The following is a 27,070-nucleotide window of genomic DNA, read 5'->3' as shown; positions in this document are numbered from 1 at the left end:
AATTCACATGAACCAGGAGCAAATTTCTAAAATAAATTGCTCCTGGTTACGTGCTGGTATGCTGTATTGTATATGCAGGAAAAGGATTTAATATTGAAAATTGCTCCTGTTTCTTCTGAAATTGCTCCTGGTTCTTGTAAAATCCCAGTGAACCAGGAGCAATGTTCAAAACAAATTGCTCCTGGTTCCAGTCTGCTTATTTCAAGGCTTGCTCCATGTGGATGTACCTTAAGTAACACTAATCTTGTATTGTACCCACTCACTGACTTTTGGCCTGAGACACTTCTTACCACTGTTGTATAATATCACAGATCCTGGAAAGAAATAATATTGACCTACTCTTTAACACTATTTTCTTTAGGCAGCTATATATAATAACACAAGAGATTTCAGTTGGGATTAACTTGGGAATAAATGCACCCTGTTTAAATCCATATTGAACAATCTTGTTTTGGTTCATTTAGAGCTATCATCACTTTCCTGTCTCTATAGTGAATATCCTATCATCCATCCCATATCCCGGGCCCATATCATGTCCCAACTCATGGCAAGAGGAAACCCGGACGTCAACGAGCCTTGTTCTGGAAATACATGTATCCAGTGACAGTGTGTTTTGGGGGATATGGACAGCATGCTACTATCAGTAATGGCTCAAGACAGATGCAGCTGGAGGAAACTTGTAGTTGCCTGCTCTGCAGCCGAAGGATGATGATCATCCGTCACTTTTAAGATGCGACAAATAGCTGTGTCTTAGTCCCTAGTGAGAAGACCAATAATTTTATGTGGTATGGGTACAATTATAATAATCTTCCTACATGTATGATTTTTTTCTTCATTTTGCAGACTTTGATGTTCGCTTAGTTGATGGACGATCTAGTTTTGAAGGCCGTGTGGAAGTGTACTACAAAGAAGAATGGGGGACCATATGCGATGATGAATGGGATCTGCAAGCTGCTTCCGTGTCTGCCGACAACTGGGTCTTCCAGGCCCCATCGCAGCACCCGGCCAAGCCTACTTTGGTCGTGGCACTGGACTGATTATATTGGATGACATGAAGTGTACTGGGCAGGAAACAAAGCTTGAGGATTGTACCTTGAATAACCTGGGCATAGGTGATTGCTCACATGCAGAGGATGCTGGAGTGATGTGTGGGGATGCGGTAGAAGGTAAATAAAAATTCCTTTAAAAAGGAACAGGGTGAGCAAATGAGGAAGTGTCAAGATAAAGGTGTAGTAATTTTATTGTTTGAACTGTTTCTATCGCCCAAAAATCAATCAATCAATCAATCATTTGGTGGACTGATCGGTGAATCGATGGATCAATCCATCGATAGATTGATCGGTGGATTTTTATTGCTTTTTCTTCTCACTTTTTGCCTATATCTTAGTTTCATTATTTCCGACTTTAGCCTGATTGGACCAGATCTGGCCACATTTGGTGTTGGGCCGCAGAGATTATATTCACTTGAGTAAATAATGTAGTTTGCAGAGAATTATCAGAAATATGTTCTACCCTTCTTGCACAATATTAGGCTCAGGTCCAATTCACTGGGTCCTGGCTACATGTCCCAAGATGAGTACAACTATTTGTGAGTGTGACAGACCGCAGTTAATGGGGCTGACCTTGATTTGGACTCACTTGGCCTCATTCAGATTACAGTGGGGCCAGAGTGAGGCTGGACCCAGTTGTGTGATGAGGCCGATTTGCGCTCTCACCATGTGTAAATCAAAAGTTCAATACAAGTTTATTCAAATTTCAAAGTAAATAAACACATCTTTTGTTTTTGCAAATATCAAGCAATAAATTTTCAAATTGTGAAATCTTTTCTGTGATTTAATTTATTAAAAGGTGACTTCCAAGTTCGTCTAGTCAATGGTAATACACTCAACGAAGGCCGTGTAGAAGTTTTCATCAACAATGACTGGGGTACAATTTGTGATGATTTTTGGGACCTGCACGATGCCATAGTCGTCTGTAGACAGCTTGGATTTTACTCTGCCCGAAAGGCAGTTGGGGCAGCATATTTTGGCCAAGGAACAGGACCCATATTGCTTTACGATGTGAAATGCACCGGAACGGAATCTAATCTTGGGGAATGCCAAGCACAGGTGTTAAATTCAGAAGGGTGTACACATACCGAAGATGCTGGAGTGGTTTGTAGGCCTTTGAGCAATCCATATTATGGTAAGTAAAAGTTATTTATAAGCATAATTTCTATTGCTCATACAACAATGGTATAATAGATGTCGGACAGTGATGCCACCAATTTGTAATTCTTTCACTTTTTCCTTGCCTATATGCAGTGAGACTTATCGATGGACCGTATCCAAACCAAGGCAGAGTTGAAGTCCAATTTGACAATGGTGAATGGGGTACAGTCTGTGATGATCAGTGGGATATCAATGATGCGGCTGTGGTTTGCCGCCAACTCGCTACGGACACGCCCCTCACGCCCTCGGTGGTGCGAATTCGGGCCAGGATCAGGATCCATACTATTGGATAATGTCCATTGCACTGGGTCTGAGGTGAACCTTTCTGAGTGCCCTGCAAATGAAGAGTGGGAGATTAATTGTGAACATTTTGAGGATGCTGGCGTGATTTGTTTCAGCGAAGAGTACCCAGTATCAAGACATCCAAACCAGTTTCGTAAAGGTAATATAAAGAATTCATAACCTCATTAATAAAGGCGATTGTGTGCGATACAATCATATTTTATTATTTGCGAAAACGTGAACGCAAATCGAGGTCATTAATATCTCACAATTGACCGTAAAATGCGTAATTGTTCCAATGTCGCACACAATTGACCACCGCGTGCGCCGTATTGTGCGTCCAACAAACTGTGCACGCCCTGGCTGCCGTATTTGGATTGCGTGCTACCATATTTGCACAGATTGTGATACGTACGCACTTTTGTTATTGGTCGTCTTGTTTTAGCCTGATTGATTTTGGGAAAGGGAAAATGTAAAAATTGTTTATTTTTACAAACTTTTGAGGAAAATTTTGTGTTACTTTGTAAAGTTAAAAGATCAAAGTGATTAACTTTGCATCGGTAATATGTCGGGCATTGTGAAAAATCTAAACATTTTGCTTTGGACCTCGGAATATTCCTCGGTTCCAAAGGCAAAATGTTTAGATTTTTCACAATGCCCTCCAAATAACTAATGCGCAGTTATAAAGCAACATGTTTGATTCTCAGGGAGATTGTTTATTATATTAAGGGCCTATTTATAAAAAAAACACAGTGTGATACAACATCATCAAGGATCAAAAGAAATCTGAATAACACAAGAAACTAGATCAGGTTAACAATATAGGGTATGCAATATGACGTCACTCATTGTCATTCTCATTTTTAAAATAAATTTTTGTCGTACCATGGGGCAATTCGCATGATAATAGGACAATAAAACATGATTGTGATATGTATGAATGGTTGTTGAATCGATCTAGAGACCTGGCTCTCTGTCATCTTCAGCTATCGTAGAACATGACAATTGTTATACCGTCCCGCAAATATGGTACATGTAGTTGCGTGCGAGTGTAGAGTTCCGGCGCAACAGATGCGCACTACGCGGAAGTCAATGTACCGCGTAAGCATACGCGGAGGTCATTGATGGATATCAATAACCTCCGCGCCGGTGTGCGTATATCATCTAACGAGCAATTTAATTTGGACGCACATATGGCGTGATACGTACGCGGAAGTTATGAATAAAAAATAATATCACAATAGCATTGGATGTTTAAAATTATGTTATCCTTGATTAATGACAATAAATTGTTTATTAAAACATTGAAAAAATAATCAGTTGGGCATCAGATTTCGAACTCGGGTAAGCGTATTTAGAGTCGAACGCCCGAACCATTACATGTAGGCCACAGGACACTGTAAATTACTGTGTTGAAGTACAGTATTTTTTATATGAATGGATGCGTCGTCCGATAAGAACAAAATATATATAATTGTGAAAATCTTGATTTTTTTTTTGGCGAATGGGGCTCAGAATTTGTATGTATGGAAGTGAATCTGAAAAAGTAGTGTGAAAGTGATGCCCACCGAGGGCTGTAGATGTGTCCAAAAATTCTGGATCAGTATTATTTTCCACTAATTTACGCTATGAAATACCGCGTGAAATAAAGCAAAAAAGTTTGTTTATTATCAAACAATGATTGACTGTAGGACTTTGTCCCTTTTTGATTTTTAGTTGTCAAGATATTACACTTGGGACTGTAAATAACATTAAGCATGGTTTTAGATACATTTTGTATGCAGTGAAAAATATCATAGAACAATGGAACTGAAGTGTTTTAATGTTAGCTGTAAATAGAGCAAATGGCTGCATGATGCGCACTTCCAACCTTTGCTTTGCTCTCCTTACCTAACCCCTCCACACCGACATCGCCTGGCTAATAATTACTTGGTACAGCAGAGATACTAAAATAAATACCCGGGATCGATACACGTGAATGTGCTATGCACGATTTTGATATTCAGACAAAATCTTTGGATACCGGGGTAGAATATGATGAATATCTCTCGTAAATGATTTCATCTAAAGAAGCCAGACGTGGTTCCTTGCACTTGAATATACGTGTTGAACAGATATGATAGTCGTTAGCTTGCGTCTTGAGAAAGAAGCTTGCGTCTTGAACTCAAAAACTGACAATAATTCTGATTTTATATGTGCCGACTAGATAGCGCAGTGTATAGGCCAATCGTGGAGGTAGTCTAAAAGCAGTGACCTAAGCAGTACCATGCTCAACTCACACACAGCGAGGTCAGTCACCAGGCTATTGTCAGTAGCCTTAGTCAGATGTCCTTCGGCCCATTATGCATCTCAAAACTATTAAACCGGTCGGAACAAAATGGCCATGTGTGGCGGTGGATTCACCCTACCATGGCGATTTCTGCCATGAAGATATCGGGGTGATGACACTGTGCCCTCTTTCTCCCTGCATGCCCTTGCCTTTCTCCCGCATGCTGCTTACCCTTTGCTTTACTTTGATTTGCTATTCTTACTACATGTATACTGGTTGTAGACGCAGGAGGCAATTCCATCAGCCCTCCTGTTCCTAATCGCCTCTCTGTAGTTACCAACCCCCACGTTCTCGAAGATTGCATGTCAATCGCGGACCACCTGTTACGGCTTTGCCTTGCGGCATAGTTAACAGGCGGGGGCTCTGGGGGCAATAGCCTATGGCCTGAAAGGCTGCTGGAGCAGTCTGGAAGGCTATAGAATATTGCTTACGGGAAGGAAAACCGAACAAACCCATAGGGGCCCTTATGTGTATATTTAAGGCAAGTGGCTGGTGGCCCGCCCCTATGTAAGTAATGGAACAACTCACCCGACTGGGAAGTCATTGGCCGTGTGCCCAGTATGTGAAGCAGGTCAACACTCTAACGAGTAAAATCCTACCATGAAAGTCGACCCCCCGTTAAGGCCCCCAAGTAAATATAGTCTCGCGGGAGCATCTGTTTAGTCTTCTTTATCAGTCGTTTGTTTTTAAAACTTGCTGGTCACGGCTACCACGTGACTCTAATTATTTGTATTCTGTTCTTGTTTGCAGGAAGTAGTGCTACCACACGAAATCTTGTCATCATTGCACTTCTTTCCATGAGTGTCTTTCTTACTATAGTCTTCTGTGTTGTCCGTCATATGCGCAAGCAACAACAGAGAGAGGTTATGGCCTCAGCAGGGCGGCTTCCTCCCAGACAAGTTGCTGTGCCAATTAACTATACCTTAGTAAACGATGGACCTGTATCCATTGAAAATGGATGGGCAACTGCTAATTTATCCAGCGACACTGACAGATCACCCTCGCCTGATCTGTTGCCGTCATTCAATAGCATTGTTGCCAATCCGTGTGCAGGAACTGTAGCTGCAAACCATAGCAGCAGAAATGTTGAACAACAATCTACCACAGCGCCCCCTCTGCATCATCAGCCTCCAAATTTCTCTCCACCACCTAGTTACCAAGAATTTGAAAACACAACAGTGTCGTATGATAGAACTGCAGACAAAGTTACGGTGACTGCAGTCACGTAACACTCACTTGGATCTGTGATGTAAATAGTCTATTTTCCTTCCAAAAATGTCAGTGACATAAGTGTGCAATTGATGCATTCTTCAATTACTGTAAATACTGGAATGCAAGCTACATGGTGTATGCACTGCACCTTTTTCTTTAGTCACCTTGCCTTTAGTTTTTCACATGTTAGGGTATAAGCAAAGAGGCTGGAGCCAAAGAGTAGCAACTCAAAATTGCCTTGAGTGTAACACTCTGGTAAATCTGCCATATTGTTATGTCGCTCATGGAAGGTAAGTAATGCACCTGCAGCCTTTATGCCCTCCCTTTACACATGCCAACATTTCGGGCTTTAGCGAAATGTTGGCATGTGTAAAGGGGGGCAAAGGTTTTTTGGCAGGCCAAGAGGGGAAGCTAAATTTGGCAGGCCTGATGAAGCATTTTTTTGCATGCTGTTTGGTAATTCGACCTTTTCACTGAAGTGCACGTTAAATGCCCAACATAAGGTATATTGCGGATAGCAATTGATGGGTAAAAGTGATGCATGCTGGGAATGAAAAGGGCTCAAATTGGCTGCCGTGGGTGATGAATTTGGTATATTTTGAGCTCTTTTCATTCCCAGCATGCCTAATGATTGCTATCGGCAATATACTTAAATATATTTCCTGTATAATAATATTTTTGTATTCTGTTCTTGTTTGCAGGAAGTAGTGCTACCACACGGAATCTTGTCATCATTGCACTTCTTTCCATGAGTGTCTTTCTTACTATAGTCTTCTGTGTTGTCCGTCATATGCGCAAGCAACAACAGAGAGAGGTTATGGCCTCAGCAGGGCGACTTCCTCCTCCTCCCAGACAGGTTGCTGTGCCAAATAACTATACCTTAGTGAACGATGGACCTGTATCCATTGAAAACGGATGGGCAACTGCTAATTTATCCAGCGACACTGACAGATCACCCTCGCCCGATCTGCTGCCATCATTCAATAGCATTGTTGCAAATCCTGGTGCAGGAACTGTAGCTGCAAACCATAGCAGCAGAAATATTGAGCAACAATCTACAGCAGCGCCCCCTCTGCATCATCAGCCTCCGGATTTCTCTCCACCACCTAGTTACCAAGAGCTTGAAAACACAACAGTGTCGTATGATAGAACTGCAGACAAAGTTACTGTGACTGCAGTCACGTAACCCTCATTGTAATCTGTGATGTAAATAGTCTATTTTCCTTCCAAAAAAAGTCTGTGACATCAGTCAGGCCTTCATTTTTGAAAATTGCAGGAGCTCTGTGAATCACTCTCCTGAGTTTATTAAGGTGCTCAACAAGGAGCTCACTTTTTTAATATCTGTATTAAAACATATGGATTCAAGTAGTGAGGAGCTCAGTAAATCACACTCCTGAAATGTTGTTAAGGAGAGCTGTAGGAGCTCTGGTGCAATTGAGCTCCTCAAAAATGAAGGCCTGATCAGTGTGCAATTGATGCATTCTTCAATTACTGTAAATACTGGAATGCAAGCTACATGGTGTATGCACTGCACCTTTTTCTTTAGTCACCTTGCCTTTAGTTTTTCACATGTTAGGGTATAAGCAAAGAGGCTGGAGCCGAAGAGTACCGACTCAAATTTATTCTTTATTATACTTTGGTTATACAGTGATTTATAGTGCGCTATGAACAGGCATAATGCCCAGACGCCTACATGTAAACCGTACCAGAATTATATTGGAAGCACAGGGTGAGCAGGGTAAACTAGAATTGTATTGAAAGCATGGGTTGCGCAGGGTAAACCAGAATTGTATTGAAAGCACATGGTGCGCAGGGTAAACCAGAATTGTACCAAACTAACTCTAAATAGGCTTTCATGAAGGTAATACCAAGTGTTTTTCAGGATATGAAATGGCCAGTATAAAATCTTTCTGCTTTATGTTGTTGTAAATCACAAGATTTCTGCAAACTTTCCTTATATAACCTGTGGAGTGTCTATAGACGATTGGCTGAGTGCAGGTAGAAACCATGGCAACAGTTGGCTTATACAGCCAACTTTTTATATCTGGCCATGATAGAAATGACAATCTGGATATTAAAGTGAGTTATGTGTTATTCTCTATGGAATGACCAAAGGTGCCAAAATTCAACATAGGGTAATAACACTGAAAGATAGTTTGTAATTATGCGACATAGATGTCATTCTGTATGCTTCAGAGCATGAAATTAAAGTTTCAAAGCAGAGAGGATATCTCACCTTTCCCACAATGCATTTCTTCCATTTTAGTTTTCTGTACTGATTTGCTATCTAGTACGACATGGGCCGATAGTGACAAAAAGTACCTCAATGAGCAGAGCACATCCTGAATCCTGATCTTGCAAAAGATGTTTGTTTCATAACTATCGACCTGTGTTTAGCCAAGACATTCCCAATAATGAAAACAAAGGGAACCTATACAAAGTAATAGCAGTGTCATTTGCTGTAATGAGGTGATGCATCATGTTGCAAAGGATTCTGGGAAGAGTATGATATCTTCTCTGGTTTCAAAGCATTAAAAGCATGTTTTCCTGTGGCATTCACACATCCAGATAACAAAGAGATATGTATAAATGATGTCCAAATTAGGGAGATTGGACTGTACTCTATACAAATTGATAACGCTGCCCTTTGTAAAGTCCATTTGGCTTCCTCATGAGAGTGACATCAGTGTGCACTCCAGTGCAAGTAGTGCTAAATCGTGTGTGTTGACTCAAACAACTGGCATGTTTACGCACACAAAGTAATTCTGATTAAGTACTGACATCACTCTGTTGAGGAAGCAAAATGGATGCAGACGATTCGCTGAAGAAGTAGTGCTGTAACAGGATAATTACCTAAGTGATGGGTCAAAGCAAGTTTTAAATGTATTGCCATGCACTAAGCAGGCTGCACTCATCACCTGTCATTGCGTGTGTATGTGTGCAATCATAGATTGAATACAATACAGCTCTTTTCAAAGACACAAATCGTACAGGTGAGAGTGAAATGTACATGTACTCGGCATAATGTGAAATTTGTATTGAATTACGATCAAGGTCTTTGTGCCTATTCTTTGATAATCTACAAATGTATGGTGCGATGCAGAGGTACAGCTTACATCTAGTGCAGGGCAATACATTCAAAAATAGTTTGACCCATCGTTATGTTACATCACTACTCCTACATTTATTATAGTCACCTGATATTTGTCAGTGTGCAGTGTTCATGACAACATGATACAGCTATGTAGTTTTATCCACTGCTGTACAACATGTGGCAATAAGAATAATGCCCTCTGTAGTTAGTATAATACAAAGGGACATGGATAGTTTATATTGTCTGCTGTTTGTCAGTATGCAGCATACATGATAATATGATACAGCCATGTAGTTTTATCCATTGCTGTACAATATGTGGCAATAATTGTAATATGTATTCCATATTGTGTGATATGATGTCTATTATGATCTATAAATTGCTTGGAAAAGTCTTGAAAATAAGGCCAAAAAACCCCAAAGGTTTCTCTCTCAAACAGTTTGCAAAATAGCTATGTGCTATACAGTGGCATAGCGTGGGTTATCATATTAGGGGTGCACTGACCATGATTGGGGGGCACCGGGTCTGATGGGGGGCACAAGCCATTTTTTGGCAATTTTCCTATGGGATTTTCTAAATTTGTGCCCCTATGACGCTATTATGACGAAGTTATGTGCATCTTAAAAAACAAGTCTTTAAAAAATGGTCCATCACATAGGGCTCTGCGCTAAAATGGCTTTCACATACGTCTCTGCGGGTTTGAGAGACCAACCTTTTATTTTTCTTGGCCTAAAAATATAGTCAAAAACTTTTTTCTATACTACAATGTAATAATATCATATAATTATTATAGACTTGGAATGGAATGAAATCAATGTGAATTTCATGTGAAGCCTTTGAAATAATGTAACATCTTTCTCGATGTACATGTATTACTTTGTTACCAATACCTTCATTACCACATAGTATGTTATTTTCAAAGAAAATTTTTGTGCTGCCCTTTATATTGAAGATTGTAGGAGTAGAAGTGAAGTGATCAGAAATAGTCCTATAAAATCTATATAAAAAGTGGTCCAATCTTAATATCTCACATGATTGATCTGATTGCATCATCATGCGAACACCCATACGGGCACTGAAAGCTTAATGGTACACCCACATAGCACGCTATTGCCATTCATGTGTCTAGCATCTGAGGGGGCAATGGTTCAAAACCATACCTAAGGAAAAAATTCTCTTCATCTTCTTCATTCCTTCTTTCATTCCCCTCCACCAAAACACCTCCATTAAGTAGGGCTAAATAATCACTTCTCTAACCTCGGCAAGGTCATCCTTGAGTAAGGCACATTATCTCGATTACTCTTCTCCACTCAGGTGTATAAATGGGTACCGGCATTCTTAAATGCTGGGATGGTAACAGACTTGCTGTGGAGGAGGTGTGGCGATCCCCCAACAGCAACATTTCATGGTGAAGTCTGGCTTAATTGCTAATGAAAGACAGATGGGCACTCCGTCCTTTAAAATGTGACCATCCAGCACAACTGAGCCCTGAAGTCGCCAATCATCATTTTTGAAATATTCAACCAAAATATTCTGCTTGAAATTAGCTTTAAAATGATGTATATCATGTCTATAGTACTTGATATTTAAGTAGTGAAAAATCAATAAAACAGTCAATAAATCGAAAAGAAAGAGGGCAAGGTAAATAAAAAGTCAATAAATCCTTTGTTTCCTATTGTTTATTGTTAAGTTCAATGGAGCATATTTCAATAGTGGCACTGGCGACATCCGCGGGCTCAGTTGTGGAGGATGGTCACAAATGTAGATTCGACTTTTTTAGCCCTACAAGAAAGAAAAATATTAAGTAAAACTTCTGACCGACGGACCCTGCTTGGCAAGTCCACAAGCATGTATGGTTTTTTGTAGACTCTAGCACTTCACAATGCTTTCAATATCAGGTTGATCATGATGTTGGCACACTTAAAACAAATGTTTCATTGGAAATGATTGAACCATTTACCAAGAACCACTCGCACTTTTGCTTGTGTTGTTTGTTTGTTTATGTCTTCCTGTTTTACAAACAAACATATGTTGGTGTGCAGCACATCATAATTGTTTTTTAAAGGTTAACTTGTAATATTGAGATGTTTTATACAAAGGTTTTAGTAAGTACTTTATTATTTGGATTTGCCTTCCAGTACTTGTTTTAATTCCTATTTTTATTATACTTTTGTTATTGAGGTTTGAGCTGCTCAAATTGAGCAGCAGTACTCCAAGTTTTTTCATTTTTACGTTCCAGTGTTATAATTATAAAGTTTGAATTTTAAGTTGAATTGAATACTGTAAAAGTGACAATTTTCATGGTGTTAATTTTTACACTCACAAAGTGAAAAGTGCAAAGAATTACTTGCGCGAAAATGACCACGTTTGCAGTTCTATATATAATTGAAGATCAAATTAAAAAAAGACTAGTCCTGTCAACCAGAACTAAAATGCCATACATTTGCACTACCAGGAAAGTTCTTTCTCAACTTTCCTGGCACTACACAGGTCAGCAACCAATCACGCCACGCCTTTCCCTGACGTCAGATGCAAACTAGTCTTTTTAATTCTGTCTACAATATATATATATATACCGTATTGTTTGTAATAAACACTCCCCCTCTAATAAATGCCCCCCTCCAATTTTTCTGTAAAAAATTGACAAAAATGCAAACATTTCCATGCCATATCGTGTAGGTAAGCTTAAAACTTGCATCAGTCATGTCAGTCACGATCGCTAAATTGCATGGAAAAACCTATTTTGACTCAACTCCCATCCATTTCATTGCCTAATTATGGTAAAATTTCACTAATTCCATGCACTTTACAGCCTTACAGATTGTGTAATTTTGTTGTATTTCCCACGAAATTGTAATTTTCAGTGGGCGTCGCCATCTTGTATGGTCGTAAACCCTCCTTTTAACAGGAGCACCATCGGAAATTGAAACCGATTTTTAAGCTTTTTTCACTGACAATTCACTTCCAATAAACGCCCCCCTTTTGGAAAAATGCAACGCCCCCGGGGCGTTTATTACAAACAATACGGTATATACCAATGCAGAGAAGATATCTTAGACTTCCCACAATGCATTTCTTCCATTTCAACATTTCCATTTTCTGTACTGATTTGCTATCTATGGCAACATGAGTCGATAGTGACCTCAATGAACAGAGCACGTCCAGAGCTTGCAAATCATGTTTTATTTCATAACTATCGACCCATGTTTAGCTAGTCCATTTTTAACTTGAAAACCTGTACAAAGTAATAGAAGTGTCATAAACTGAGATGATGTACCATGTTGCAAAGCATTCTGGGAAGGGTAAGATATTTCTCTGGTCTGTTATGGTGTGTACCAAAGAAAACTTCCATTATGGCATTGATGTCAGTAGCAATAATTGTGTACATGTTCGCATTATTATAATATGTCAACATTTGCACAGTGTAGTGGCAGAAATCAGGAATGATATGTTGAAGAGTACTTCCAGGGGCCGATCCCCAAGTCACAGAGTTGTAAAAAGGTTTGGTTTGTTACTTTGTTATGCACTTTTTAAGTACTTTCCCCAACCCCTATCCTAGGGAATGTGGGGATATGATGGGCTTGTAATTTTCAGACTATTTACTTTCCCTGACCCTTGGGGATCCCTGTAGGCATAGGTGGCGGAAGCAGGGGGTGCATAGGACACCCCCTAATTTTTTTTTATGGGGGACCATCTACCTAAAAATTCTAATAGAAAAAAATAAAAAATAAGACAATAATTGCCCTGTGCATCTTCCTTTCAGCCAGAAATACAAGTGTTTTGGGTCAAAGTAGTGAGCAATGGTTCATCAAATACCAAAATTCACCTTCATTTTGGGCTAAAATAGTCTGAAATGGAAACATTTTCGCTTGCTTCGAGCCCGAATGTCCAAGCATAGCTCATACAAAATATGCTTGGCCCCCTCCACACAATTTTAATGCTTCTGCCACCACTGCATGTAGGCATTACATGCCCCCACTATCCCATTGTTAGGCTACCATACACATCGCCGGATTTGCAAGGTCGGGAAATTACACAAAAGTCAGGTTCCAAAACACTGCACGGACGTACCCCTGGGGTGTACCAACCAGTTTATGACTATGTAATGCCGGTTCACAATCCCGATTCATAACCTCATGAATATACGTAATGCATGTGATCCAATCACATTTGCCCGTAAAATGCATAATTGTTCCAACATAAATATTGGTAACCTACGTGCGCGGGGTGTTGTGCGTTGAACAAACTGCTTGTGGGCTTACCTTCTGTGTTTGGATTGCGTGCTACCTTATTTGCACAGATTGTGATTCACACTTCTGTTATTGGTCATCCTGTTTTAACCTGTTTGATTTTTAGAAAGCAAATTGTTAACATTGTTTATTTTTACAAACTTTTTGTGTTATTTTGTAAATTGAATTGAAGAGCCTGAGTAACAGTTATGAATGAGGTTAATAACTTTGCATTGGTAATATGTTGGCACCCCGCAGGATATTCCTTGGTTCCAAGTGCAAAATGTTTAGAATTTTCACAATGCCCTCCAAATAACCATGGAAATAGTAGATAAGACTATTTCCATGAAATGACCAATGCACATTTTATTAACCTCTTACCAGTGCCCTACATTCCCAGGATAGGGGGTGGAGTCCTTGAATAGTGCATTGTTCTATTCCAGACAGGGAGGTAAATAACATGTTAGCTGGGTGGGCATTTGCCCACCCAGTAAATTATTTTGCCCACCCAGTAAATTCAACTTGCCCATTGCCACAAAGTGCCCACCCAGTAAATTATTTTACCCACAAGAAATTGGGCACCATATAATAATTACCATCTAATTTTACTGCTTTTTTCCTATGTAGGAGTAAATGGTGAGTGACAATTAGTATAAGATTTCTAAATACCCAAAGTGAAATATAATATGGTATACAATTTTTCTTGAAAGTTGCTACATGAATATGCTAAAGATTGGCAGAAGATGCATTTAGGGGAGAGTGTAATGTCCACTTTTTACATCAAAGCCAAATTGTATGCAAAAACAGGTCTATATTTCCAAAAATCCAAACGCCTTGATGCCATTAATTATATCTGCCCACCCAGTAAATTATTTTCCATTATTTGAGGGCAAAAATAAATTAAATTGCCCACCCAGTAAATTATCCTTATTTACCTCCCTGATTCCAGATGAAATCCATACACCATGGAAGACAGTGAGCTTAATCACCCACAGTGGGTGAATATTTCAAATGGAGTCACCCATTCCAGTAACCCCGTTTGAAATTCACACCCTCTGTGTGGAAGATTAAAGTCATCAGTGTCTTCTATAGGGGGTGTATGGAAGCCCATTACTGGGGCAGATCCAATACACCCAATGGCAATGCCCGTGTTTGCAACATAGCCATGAATCATGATGCTCCAAAATTTTTAGCAAGTATTAATTATAATTGTATTCAGAATTATACATTCACAATCTTAATTTATCATAATTTACAGCCAGTACAGTATTACAGATAATGAGATAATACCACAATGTGCTTAAAAATTAAATGATATACACCAGTATGTAGTTTATGTAGAGATTGGACCAAAGTTAAATGTAGAGACTTGGTTCTGTGTGCCCAATTAGATGTAAGGTATAATTGTCAAAATTTTAGTTAGTTTGAGATTTTTACGTTTGCAACCACATTCAAACTGTGAAGGTGTGTATATTATACACATACCAACTGTGGAGCCGTATCGCAAGGCGGAGCTCCACAGTTGAAGAAATAGTGTCTTTGAGCCAAAGCGAGGAATATAACACCCCTCATTTTGTGACACAAATACCTCAACAGTCAGTTGATTGTGTACGGATGTGCTCCGCATTTAAAATGTAAGAGTTTGAACCGTTATTGTTGGAAACTCCAGATGTGCAGTGGCGTAGCTAGCACCTTTTCAGAGGGTGGGCAAAGGGGTAAGGCAACTTTCAAGGGGCAAACTTTGACGAAAAATGGGCTAAAAAGCACAAAAAAGGCCAGCATCCCACAGGAGAGCAAGGGGGGGGGGGCAAGACTTCTAACAGTGGCAGCTGCCCCTCTTTGCCACCCCCCCCCCCCTGGCTACACCACTACAGATGTGGCAGCATCTACAAGATGGGTTACGTGATAGAATCCTGTATCAAAATGATTATTATTCATTGGTGTGGTTTTTATTGAAACACCTGCTTCTTCTAAATGTAACATTGGATCCTCTTGAAATGACCAGATTTATGGTGTGACTTGTCATAATATTATTGGAGCGATTGCCGAATAGGGTGCAACTCTACTAGTCTTATTACAAGACTGCCCTACCCCAACCCTATACCCTAACCCTAAACTCCGTTAACGAGGACTGGACTCAAGTCTAGCAAGTTGCACACTATTCGGTAATTGTACCATATTATTATCTACATACATAGATCTTGTGTTGCATTTTGATGAGGCAGTCTTGTATATAATTTTTTTAAAGTGTTGTGTAACAATCATTTTGATATAGCCTGTATGACTTTCGTAAAAGCCAATCTGAACATGTGAACATGAGAATAAATTAAGAATATCCCCTCTTCATCCTAGCACTTACCCTAATTCTAACTCGAAATCAGACGGTGTGGATGGTATCCACAAGTTACTAGAAGAAATCTGGACCAACCAGTGGTGGCACCACAATGGGCATGGGGTGGGGAAAGGCCCCTTGTCAGAACTCTTCCCCCCCCCCCCCCAGTTGCCACCTCATTAAAACACAATAAATTATAAAAAATTCCACTTTTTGTGTCATTTTGTGCAAAATGTGTTAAATACCCCCTCCCCCTTCACTTTGCCCCTCCCCCATGCCCCGAAAAAATATTTTGGGTGCTGCCACTGAGACCAACCAATAAAAGGGGTGGAGTGTGGGGAAAGTGTCTGTCTTTTGGCAAGGATGACCATTGTAATTATGTGGAATCTGAATTTTCAGTACCCCTAAAGAAAAATATCAGTTTATGTTTTGCTCTGCACAGACCTTCACACTTGACTGCATTTCGGATGAACCCAGAGCACATTATTTATAGGACTGATGCCGACAAGGCTGTTGTTGACAATATTGTCGACAAAGCAATTTTCCTGATTGACCAATATGGACTAATTGTCAACAAAAGCTATTCCTCAAGAGATTATTTGCCATGATATAACTGTATCAGTCTTCAGTCTTATTTATATGGGCTATATGGTAATATTTTGATGTATATAAATAAACAATGCATAACATGGTCTTCGATTGCTTTGTCGACAACTTGTCGACGATGGATCTTGAGATTTGAAGGTTTTTGACAATGTAAAATCCACTCGCCAACAGCCCTAATTATAGGTTACTCTGTATTCTGTGTATTCTGTATTGTACAAAATAATGTGATATTTGATACAATAGAAATATATTATGAATCTAATTATACTGGTTCTATAATGAATTGCAAATAAAATCATGTTGCCATAGCATTATTAATATGTAATCTTTCAGTGTGGTATTCCTTCTTTGAGATTCTTGATTGTTTACTATATGTGACATGTCATATAGACACTTTTGGGCAGGTTATCAATTTTGAGTGTTTTACATACCTTAAATGTAGAGATATTTTGCTCCACAATGTCATTTTCCCCAATGAAATCGGACATTCCTAAGCAAAGATATTGAATTTGTTAGTTATTATATTATACAATTGGAAATTTAAATATTGCCCTTTAAATTTATAATTGACAATGTTGAGACCTTTAAAAATGTCTGAAAAAATACAAGATGGCCGTTATCTTCAGGTCTGAAACTATCAGACAATATTTTAAACATTATTAACATCATCATCAGACGGCCTGAAGATGCACCTTGGATTAGGTGCAATACTGTAGCCTCTCAAATGTGAGTCCAGTTGACCAGTTTTATGTTTAATTCAATAATTATTAACATCACAAATTTGCAACAACCCCAAATCGTCGTCATTATTATTATTATTATTGTGAAAACATCACCCCAAGCAGATTTTTGGCTATTTCTCCATTTACGATGCGGCCCAAAAGTGTCTCCTTTTGATATACGACATCACATAATGTGAATTGTGTTGTACGATGTAAAAATAAATCAAATGTAGCCACTGTCATGTTATCATTTTCAAAGTGATCATCGTCGCTATAAATCAGTGGTCAAAATAAGTAAAATCTTCCACAGTGGCGTAGCGTGGGTCATCATATTGGGGGACACCAACCATGATTGGGGGGCACTGGGTCTGATTGAGGGGGCACAGGCCATTTTTCGGCAACTTTCCTATGGGATTTTCTAAATTTTACAATCGAATGGGGGGGGGCACGTGCCCCTATGACGCTACGCTACTGGATCATCGTCGTTATAAATTAGTTGTCAAAATAAAATCTTCCAAGGGCTCATATCTACAGGCCCTCCTAAATGTATGTGTGCCCAAACTCCAAAATGTTACCATGGTCCACATCATTGTGACAGTTTATAAGTTTTGCAAATCACTATGGTGTGGATTGATGATGAAGTCAGCATTGAGTCTGTTTTTGTGACTTTGGTGACAATATTTGACAGGCTCACAGTAATTTTCGCATTTTTTGGCCTTTCGACCTGCCAAAAATGATTGCCCCCCCCCCACATCTTTTTGCCTGCCAAAAATCTTTGCCCCCATTATCAGTCAACATTAATAGGTAAATTTTCACGCGAAAATTTTCTGGACACGTGACCAATGTGTATCAATGTGAGTGTAACCTCGAGCCTGATCTCTGACCCCCGGCGGTGACCTCGCTATTCAAGTCTTAGTAATTTTGAATGGAATAGTATTTTTGACGCGCAATTTTGATAGAAATTTGTGCATTGCAAATTTATTGAATATTATGTTATCTTAATTTTTTCACAATATCATCAAAATGTAATTTCAAAAATATCTATCTACGGAAAAAAATATTTATCTACGGAAACTCTTACCATAACATTATTAATTTGTGACAAGTAACTTATTTTGCATCAAAGGAGGAATTCTTCCTATTCAAATACATTGGAAGAACACCCGCTGTGCTCGGGGTCACATTCCAAAATGCTAATATGTCTGCGCCCATGGGTGTCACATGTCCAGAAAATTTTCCCGTGAAAATTTACCTATTAATTCTGACTGATTATGAATAATAATTCACCACGGGGTGTACATAATTACTGTAGAAGTGGAAATTTGCTCTACATTTAATTTCGCGTTCCAAGCTGCTACAGCGAAAATAACAATGCACAAATATGTTACTTTTGTATATTTAGGCCAATGTAAGGAAACTCGAATTGTGAATTTAAAAACAAGGGAAACAGTTCAAAATTGGCAAAATACAAAAATAAATCGGGCCTGCATGGTAGGGGGCCTACTGTTTTGTTTTTGTTTTTCAGATTTCAGATGAGCAGGAGTTGAGTCGATATCGGTATAGTGAGGTGTATTTATTTGCTTTTTTTTTCTTGGGGGGGGGGTGCTTCTGGACCGAACACCAGGAGCAGACAGTGTCAACACCATACTCTGCATGATTATGAAACTCTGCATATCTGTACAAAATAGCCGAGTTTTATAATCGCTCCAGAAAATAGGTCTAGGCCACCTATTCCAGTTTTATGGGGCCTAGGCCTATTTATCAAAATTGCTCTAAACAAACATTAGGCCTACAAATTGCTGATTACATTTTAATAGGTGTAGCCTACACATGTAAACATTTAGTGGCCTAGTGGCGTAGGCTAGCATCATAGGCATGGGGCACATGCCCCCAATCAATTTTAGAAAATCCCATAGGAAAACTTGATTGCTAAAAGGGCACCCCCCCCCCCCATCAGGCCTGGTGCACCCCCACCCCACCCCACCCCCATCATGCTTAAACTACGTCTCTGTAGGCCTAAATAGGCAATGAAAATCAGGTTTGAAAAAATAACCTAATAAGCAAAAGCCTATAGGGCCTAGCAAAGTAGGGCCCCTAGGTCTACTAGGCCTACTGACCCTTTGGAAATTCCACTGAGAAAAATGTTTTAATTAAATTTTGACATTTTATATTGAAAATGCTTTATTAGCATTACATGATTAATGAAGTGGTAATAGGCCTACAGTCATGACAGTTGAAAAATATCCCAATTCACATCTATTTTTGGCTATTTACGGCCTATGTCAAACTTTGACAAACATTTTTACCAGACCTCAAGTAATAAGATTGACCAGTCCCTAATTATTTTGCAGCTCCATGAGTCGCAAACAAGGACTGTGTAAACGACTAATTCTGCCATCTCTGTACCATCTCTATTATTGCACATTGACCACCACGATAAAGTATCATTACACCTAACTCCGTCTTCTGGAGGTGAGATTTGAGGTCACAGAGAGATGAGGTCATATGACATTTCCCCAAACATCGCAAGATCAAGATGGACGATAATAATGACGGTAAGTGTACATTTCTGTTGTAAATAAAACGAATTTACAATTTGTCTTTGTTTCTTATTCATTTAAAACATGTAATAAAGAGATGGGCATTGTTATGATTTGTATTTGAGATTACTTCTTGACGGAGGACAGGTAAAATCTCGGGTTAAAATTGACCATAAATTATGCCTCTCCAACAAATGAAATCAAAACACGTAGAAATATTATAAAGAGCTTAAATTATACACACATGATCATGATGATTGATGATAGTGATACCATGATACAATATTATACATGAACTTGAAATCCTAAAAAAATTTGAGAAATAAACATTACATTGCCTGGCTTGAGTCCCGGGAAACCCCGTCAGTGATCGAGAAGGAGAAGAAGAAGATTGCAGATTGGCGTCCGCCCAAACTGGAACGTCATGTGCATTGCGTCCATGTTGTGTACACAGCGTAGTACGCAGTGTAAAGACGCATGCACATATTTTCTTCTGTACCACGCTATCATGTCATGTATGTGCGCATGTGTTTATCGCGGAGCCACTAGCGTTCACAGTGTTCCATGGGGTTTGGCCAAGAAATACATAATTTGATTATAGTTTGTGTATGACGTCAGGGCAAAACCAAGGCGTGATTGGTTGGCATTTTTAGTCTGATAGACACACAATTTGCGGACTAGTCTTACAGTCCCACCACTTTTTTGATGGGGGACCTTTCAGGGGGAATGAAAGTTCAATTTACATGCATGCATGCAGCCGTTTTTCATTTGTCAGTCACTTGTAAGTTGTAATCAATATCATAATGATCATGATGTGCTACTATACGACCCCCAGCCCCAGGAATGGTGCATCATTTTGTAATCCACAGCCTCATCCCCTCACTTTTCGCAAACAAAAGTTGAGATTTTTATACAACTGGCACTGCCACTGGAAATATCTGGCTAGGGCAGTCTTGTAATAAGACTAGTAGAGTTGCACCCTATTCGCAATCGCTCCATATGTTTTGTGCCAAATTTCTTGGAGATTAATTCGTTTAGCAAAAATATCGTCAAATTTGAATTTATTACAACAGTGGCCCATGGAGTAGTGTAATACACATACACACATGCATAACTTGCAAACACAAAATCGGAATCAACTGAAATTTTGGGAATATGGATGCACTATCCGTTTAGGAAAATCACTAACGCGTTTAACGTAAAAAAAAAAAACGCCCCAAAAGTGTTGCATTTTTCCAAAAGGGGTGTTTTTATTGGAAATGAATTGAAAAAAAGTGAACAAAAAATTCAAAATCGGGTTAAATTTCCCGATGGTGCCTCTGTAGAAAGGAGGTATTTACAAGTACGGTACCGGTACCTAATAATGGCGGCACCCACAGAACAGCATGGTTAATGATATTTTTGTGGTAAATACAACAAATAAGTGCATCATCAAGCATTCATACACACACGCTATATAACAGAGCACGTGATTGGTCGAGAGCCGGGCATAAACAGCTTTTATGCCCGCTGTCCCGGATGTGAGATCGCCGGGTAGGAAAAATGAAGGAAAATCATGTTTTTTAATAATGTTACTTGCAATTTTTTGTTATTATTTTGATGAAATAAGAATCACAAAATGTTCTGGTATGTATGAACGGGGTTCATTCATCTTTCATGACTTGTTGTTTATGCCCTCGGGCTGCAAGCGGTCCCTCGGCCTCGGGCATAAACAACTGTTTAGTCATGAAAATATATGAATGAACCCCTAAATAATCTGGTGAAACTCTACCATAATTAGAATTTGGAAATGTTTGCATTTTTGTCAATTTTTCGTTGAAAAATTGGAGGGGGCGTTTATCAGAGGGGGAGTGTTTATTACAGACAATACAGTAGGTCCAGTGGTTCTCCAAAGTCGCCAAAAACTTGAAAAAAAAATTTTAAATTTGTTTTATTTTTTTTTAAAGATTTTTTTTTACATACGTTTACACGGTTAACTGACCGGATTGTGGTCCGTTAAATGGCTAGACAAATAACTGTTAATTTACACCCCTATGTGCCACCAAGTACAGTACTAATGGATGAATGTTAAATTGTCTTCTTTATTTTCAGACATTTGTCGGGTTTGTCGGTCTGAGGGGAGCTCAGACAGGCCTCTATTCCACCCTTGTATCTGCACAGGGGAGTATAAGATACATTCATCAAGAATGGTAAGATTTCTACACTGATGCTTTGATGTAATAAGGTCATGAATAAAATTGGGAAGGGGTATGAACGTTTGGACAGTATTTATTGTGGGACATTAGAGCGCATCAGACATATCGAATTGCATTCGGAATACGAAGAATGTCCTGATGATATCAAATAATTTTGATTGAAATTGCAATGTAATACACATTTTATGGCAAATCATTAAAATTGATATTTTTGATATTTAACAGTACTTGAAGTAAACTTTATAAATCTGATGATTTATACTTTAGGTGGGATGAAAAGCCGACGATCAATTGAAAATTTTGACCAATTGATCGTCGGTTTTTCCTCCCAGCTACATACACTTTAAGAATATATCATTAGATTTATAAAATCAAAAATTTGAAAAATATCAAATTTTAATAATTTGTCATAAAATTTGTATTATATCGTGAATTTCAAAAAATGAAAATTATTTGATATCAGAAAGACATGCTTCAGTATTCAGAATGCAATTGACACGCCTGAGGTGCTCTCATGTCCCACAAAAATACTGTCGCAACACCATTTACGCTCATTCTAGATCCCTTAAGGTGGTTTGTATGGCTAATCAGCCATCACTATCTACACATGATGTTTTTTCAACATTAATATATTGTGTGTTTTAAATATTATTTTATTTTTGTTTTCAAAATGTGTAGGTTATGGTAACAGTATTTATAATTTTATGTTTTATTCTTGCTGAACAGTTTAAATTTAGGGTGGTACTACACCCCTTGATGAATTTGTGACTATTTTTGCATTTTTCTCGGGGATTGGTGACGCGTGGGTGGGAGGAATTGTGTGTGTTGTGGGGGCGGGGAGTCCAGTTGCTGCGCTGGAATTTTCTGTGGCTTGGGACGGGCGGTGCATTGTTTGTTTTAGGAAGGGAGGTACCGCTAGAATGTACCTCATTTTTGTGACATATGAAATGGGCCGCTTGTCTTGAGTCGCTGGGGTTTCGGTGGGGTAATTGGGTTCCCTGACCCTGTAGTGTGCATGGATTTTGTTGCCAGTGTGTGGTTGTTCTTTGGGAGGAGTGCGGAACTAGTCACAGGATTTGTCAGGGGGTGTGGTACCACCTTGATGTGTGTAATGTAAAGTGCAATCCAAATATTTCTTTATTCTTGTACCATTAAGTCTTAGGCTCATCAAGGACCACAGTGTAAATAAGTGTGCTTTTAAATGTATTCTTTTCTGTGTTTTTTTATCCTTGGTTTGATTCCTAAATAAAAATGAAATGAAATGAAACACATTCTGTATCATTTTCGATCAAATCTGTGTATGACACCTTAAAAAACTACCTTCGAATTACTTCTCACAACTTAATTGCATTCAACTGACCCTTTACTTGAGTATTTCAATTTATACTTTTTAGTAGTTCAAATAATCTGTGGAACGTCCAGGTCTGTTGTAAGCATACAGCATTTTGTAGCACAGTGTACTGCCCTTTGTATGCCCGCCCATTTATTGTTGTCGTAGACCAACATGCGTCCCTGCCTACTGTTCCATGATGGGCCACATCACAAATTAAATCACAGGGGGTAAATAATTGGCATTGAACCAAAGCTCTCTCTGAAACCTATATTCATAATTCAATTAGAATAATAAATGAAACATTTTTGTTTTCAATTAAAGGGGGGTAACCCTATTGGTTTTGGATATGGATTGTCTTTAAAATTACATAATAATATCAAATATCGCCTCCTTTATGCTGCTTTGTGAAAAAACGAGAGCATTTTCAGCGTAAATGTGAATAAATAGCCAAATTTGCAATCCAATACCTTGGTATACGTGAATTGCATTCTGGGCAGGCAATGAGTATGCTGACATGCTGTACAATGCCCGGCCCGTATTGAACGGAAAATGGTTTTTTTTTCGTAAAATAAAAAAAAAAAAGGAAACAAAATATATTTCGCCTTGCAATATGTACATTTCAAATGAATATAAAAAAAGTTTGGGTAAAATGGAGAGGAAAAAAAAACCTTCCGAGACCGGGTTTTGAACCGGTACCTCTCGGTAAAAAACAAACGCGCTAGTCAATTGAGCTATTTAGCACACACCACGCTTACTATTGCCGTTTTCATAACTATATACGGGCGCACGCCTCTCCTCAGCAGTTAATGTGGTTCGCTTTTTCACAGAATGTGTATGACGCTGAAACCAAAGTAGCTGTTGCGGTGACTGATATTTCGCTCATAATTCCTCCCAGAAATCCAAAGTATTTACCATTATTTACAAACTGGTATACCTGTAAAAACCGCTGTGATTCATGATTTCTCCGGAAATACATCGACTTGGAGCGTTAAATTTCAGGATAGTAATGAGAAAAATAGTATCTATTATGTGATACCAAAACCTCATCAACAATGAAAAAATCGGGGATGATGCTGTCGATCGGGTTACGGACCTTTAAGGGCTACATGTACATGTACAATGTATTCCATAACTTGTTGTTTTCATTTTCCTTTCAGTTTGGTCCAATGGTTAAAACACAGTAAGAAAGAGTACTGTGAATTATGTATGCACCGCTTTGCCTTCACACCAAGTAAGTTATTGTTTCTCTATGTTCTCCATATTTATATGAGCAAAATGTGGAAAAGCTGCAAAAAGCTGGGCAAATTATCCCCAGCCAAGTATGATATCAATTAAGCTCATGTTTGTTGGTCGAGCTATGAGTATAATGTAATTAACAAGACATAGCCGAGTCCAATATTAAACTCATAGCGAGACCAATAAATATTGGGCATAAAGCATCCAATTTTATCATTACCGGTATTATGTGTTGGATCCAATATTTTCACACATTTGGATTCATCAAAACATAATAATGTAGGTACAGGTCCTAAGAGGTTTATCGAATGTTTGATTTACAACACAATTATTAGATAAATACGAAAGAATTGTATTCAGATGAAGGATGTATTTTTAACTATGATACAAAATAACTGTCATTTAAATCAAATTCCATAATGTTGCCTGGATTAATTTAGCTTTCATCAGAAGCACTTTATATGCATATATAGACGACGTTTTACAGTATACAATTTTACATCAATTTTACGTATGTGACACATTCTGGTCCATAAAGGCAAAAGGCAGCAAATTTGAAATTGAGATAAAGGCAAAAATATGGAGTAAAAAATAAGAAAATACATAACAAAATAGACATCACAACACTTCATAACTTTAAAATCTAGTATGCTAGACCTTTGGTGTTTTTAGTATATGATGGCCTAATGTTTGTACAAGGTAATAATTATTGTAACTCAATTTTCAAAAATGCCTCCTTTGGCCTTCATGGAGCAGATTGTGTCACATATTTGGGTTTGTCCCAGACTGAGTCTTTACAACAGGACAGACATGCAAATATTGATCTTGCATATGTCTGAATGACATATCAAAATATCCCAATTTAATTGGAAACATTAATTATATTTCATTGTCTTTGTTTCTCAACAGTTTATTCTCCGGACATGCCGTCCCGGCTGCCTGTAACAGAGATAGCCAGAGGGTTGATCAAAAACATGGGCACAGCTATCAAATGTTGGCTGCATTATTCACTAGTCACTTTTGCTTGGCTGGGAATAGTACCTATCACTGCGTGTAAGTACAGTTCTGTCAGATTTGCCAAACCTGTGATTTGTGAGTGATTCTTGAAGATTTGTTCTACATCATTTGACTCTTTCCTGTCCCATAGAAACCAGCAGTGTAAAGGAAAAAATATTTTGTTATTTTCATCCATACAAATGTTGCTGAAATTGTTTATGTGCAAGGCAGAGTTTTTGCCCTGTCTCATGATCGTCAGTTGCACTGCCGCATTTGCCGCCAGTTAGATTATCCCCAAGTCCATCAAGATCCATGCGCACTGCGCAGTCAGTGAGTGGTTTGTAAAAGCAAGTTTTATGTCTGTTTCAATATACATTGTTTCTTTGTATGATATATTGTCTGCATCATTCATTCTTAACCCCATGAGAACTACCTACCAATTGGCCAAAATGAATATTGTGTCCAATTTTAAACCAATCAAGGAGGGTCATAAGATCATATGCAAATGCAAGTTTGACAATAAATAGTTTAAAGGCTAGTCATAATTGGCAATTGAAATGAAATTTTCAAGTTATCAGCCAATCAGAAATGCTGTTAGATGACCAGTACTGCCCAGTGGGTTAAACATACCTTACACATGTTGAGTTGTTGATTTGTGAATTTTGGGTGTGAAAGTGATTTCAAGTTTTTACATAATTTCTGACCTCCAATATAGTTTTAATTATATGTAATTTTTTGGTGTCAACTACTAAAAATTTTATTATACTTACTGATTCTTATTATGTGTCATCTTTCTCAACAGGTCGTATCTATCGCTGTTTGTTTCAAGCTTCACTCGTTCCTCTCCTAGCTTTGCCTTTCGATGTATTCTCACTGTGAGTACAAAATTGATTGAATAATTATGTAATTTTTCATAAAATAGATCAAAAGTTGTGTTGCTCTATCATTCAAAGCTTTTTGAACATTACTTGGAAGATTACATCATGAAAAGGTGTATGTGTAAGGCAAGAGATTACACCCAAATAGTTCTGATTCAGAATTGCTCTGTGCATAACAAGGGTCGCACTAACCTGCGTCATAGACGCGTTTCTGAACCTTCTGACGCACAAAAGTTTGTTTCAGTAAAACCTGTGCGTCAAAGAATGACGCAGACTTTCCGGGCCGACTACATCAAATAAAACATGTAAACAATGAAACCATGTCGAAACTATCATCATTCTTAGCTTGGTTTTTATCAATATTGACAAACACACTTGATTTTACAGTAGATTAAGAATTAACAATGATGACTTAATGATTGAATTTGCTAAGATCACCAAGTTTTGTTTGTAAATTGATGGAAATTACATAGCAATTTACGAGCAAAATTGTCACCGGAAAATGATAAATGTTCCGATCTTCACACACACACACACACAAAAATAATGGTCGCCGGGAATTGATAAATTTTCATAACTTTAACAAAAGAAACCTTTTTCATAGGATAGAGTATATTTGACATAAATCTGTTAAAATAAGACTGTTTTGTTGCTCCAAATGGCCAAATCCGATTTTCCCCTCCATAAGCAAAACACAAACATGGTGGAGTTGTCTAATCTCTTTTATGGTATGGTTTCTTGACTGGAACTGATCATCATAAATCATCCTTGTTCGTTAAAACATTGTACGAGCGTATGTCAACTCGTTGGCACACTTCTTCCATTTTATTTGGGATGCAAGTTTCAGTAATCTTATCAAATTTCAGAGAAATAAAA

General features: G+C 38.4%; 1 protein-coding gene and 1 pseudogene across 1 annotated transcript in view; both read left to right on the top strand.

Annotated features, from left to right (window-relative positions):
• LOC140135610 (scavenger receptor cysteine-rich domain-containing protein DMBT1-like) overlaps nucleotides 1–8,373 on the top strand; it is a 35,813-nt pseudogene extending 27,440 nt beyond the window's left edge.
• An 11,164-nt stretch (nucleotides 8,374–19,537) lies between these two features.
• Nucleotides 19,538–27,070, top strand: part of LOC140135609 (E3 ubiquitin-protein ligase MARCHF6-like) — a 31,557-nt gene continuing 24,024 nt past the window's right edge. The window contains 6 exon segments of the mRNA XM_072157157.1: nucleotides 19,538–19,571; nucleotides 21,648–21,715; nucleotides 21,717–21,745; nucleotides 24,242–24,315; nucleotides 25,230–25,373; nucleotides 26,119–26,191. Coding sequence (XP_072013258.1) covers nucleotides 19,553–19,571; nucleotides 21,648–21,715; nucleotides 21,717–21,745; nucleotides 24,242–24,315; nucleotides 25,230–25,373; nucleotides 26,119–26,191 — 407 coding nt within the window. The 5' untranslated portion in view covers nucleotides 19,538–19,552.

This window comes from Amphiura filiformis, chromosome 16, assembly GCF_039555335.1.
Source record: "Amphiura filiformis chromosome 16, Afil_fr2py, whole genome shotgun sequence".
In the NCBI taxonomy this organism is placed as follows: domain Eukaryota; kingdom Metazoa; phylum Echinodermata; class Ophiuroidea; order Amphilepidida; family Amphiuridae; genus Amphiura; species Amphiura filiformis.
This window is presented reverse-complemented; position numbering and strand designations above follow the sequence as displayed.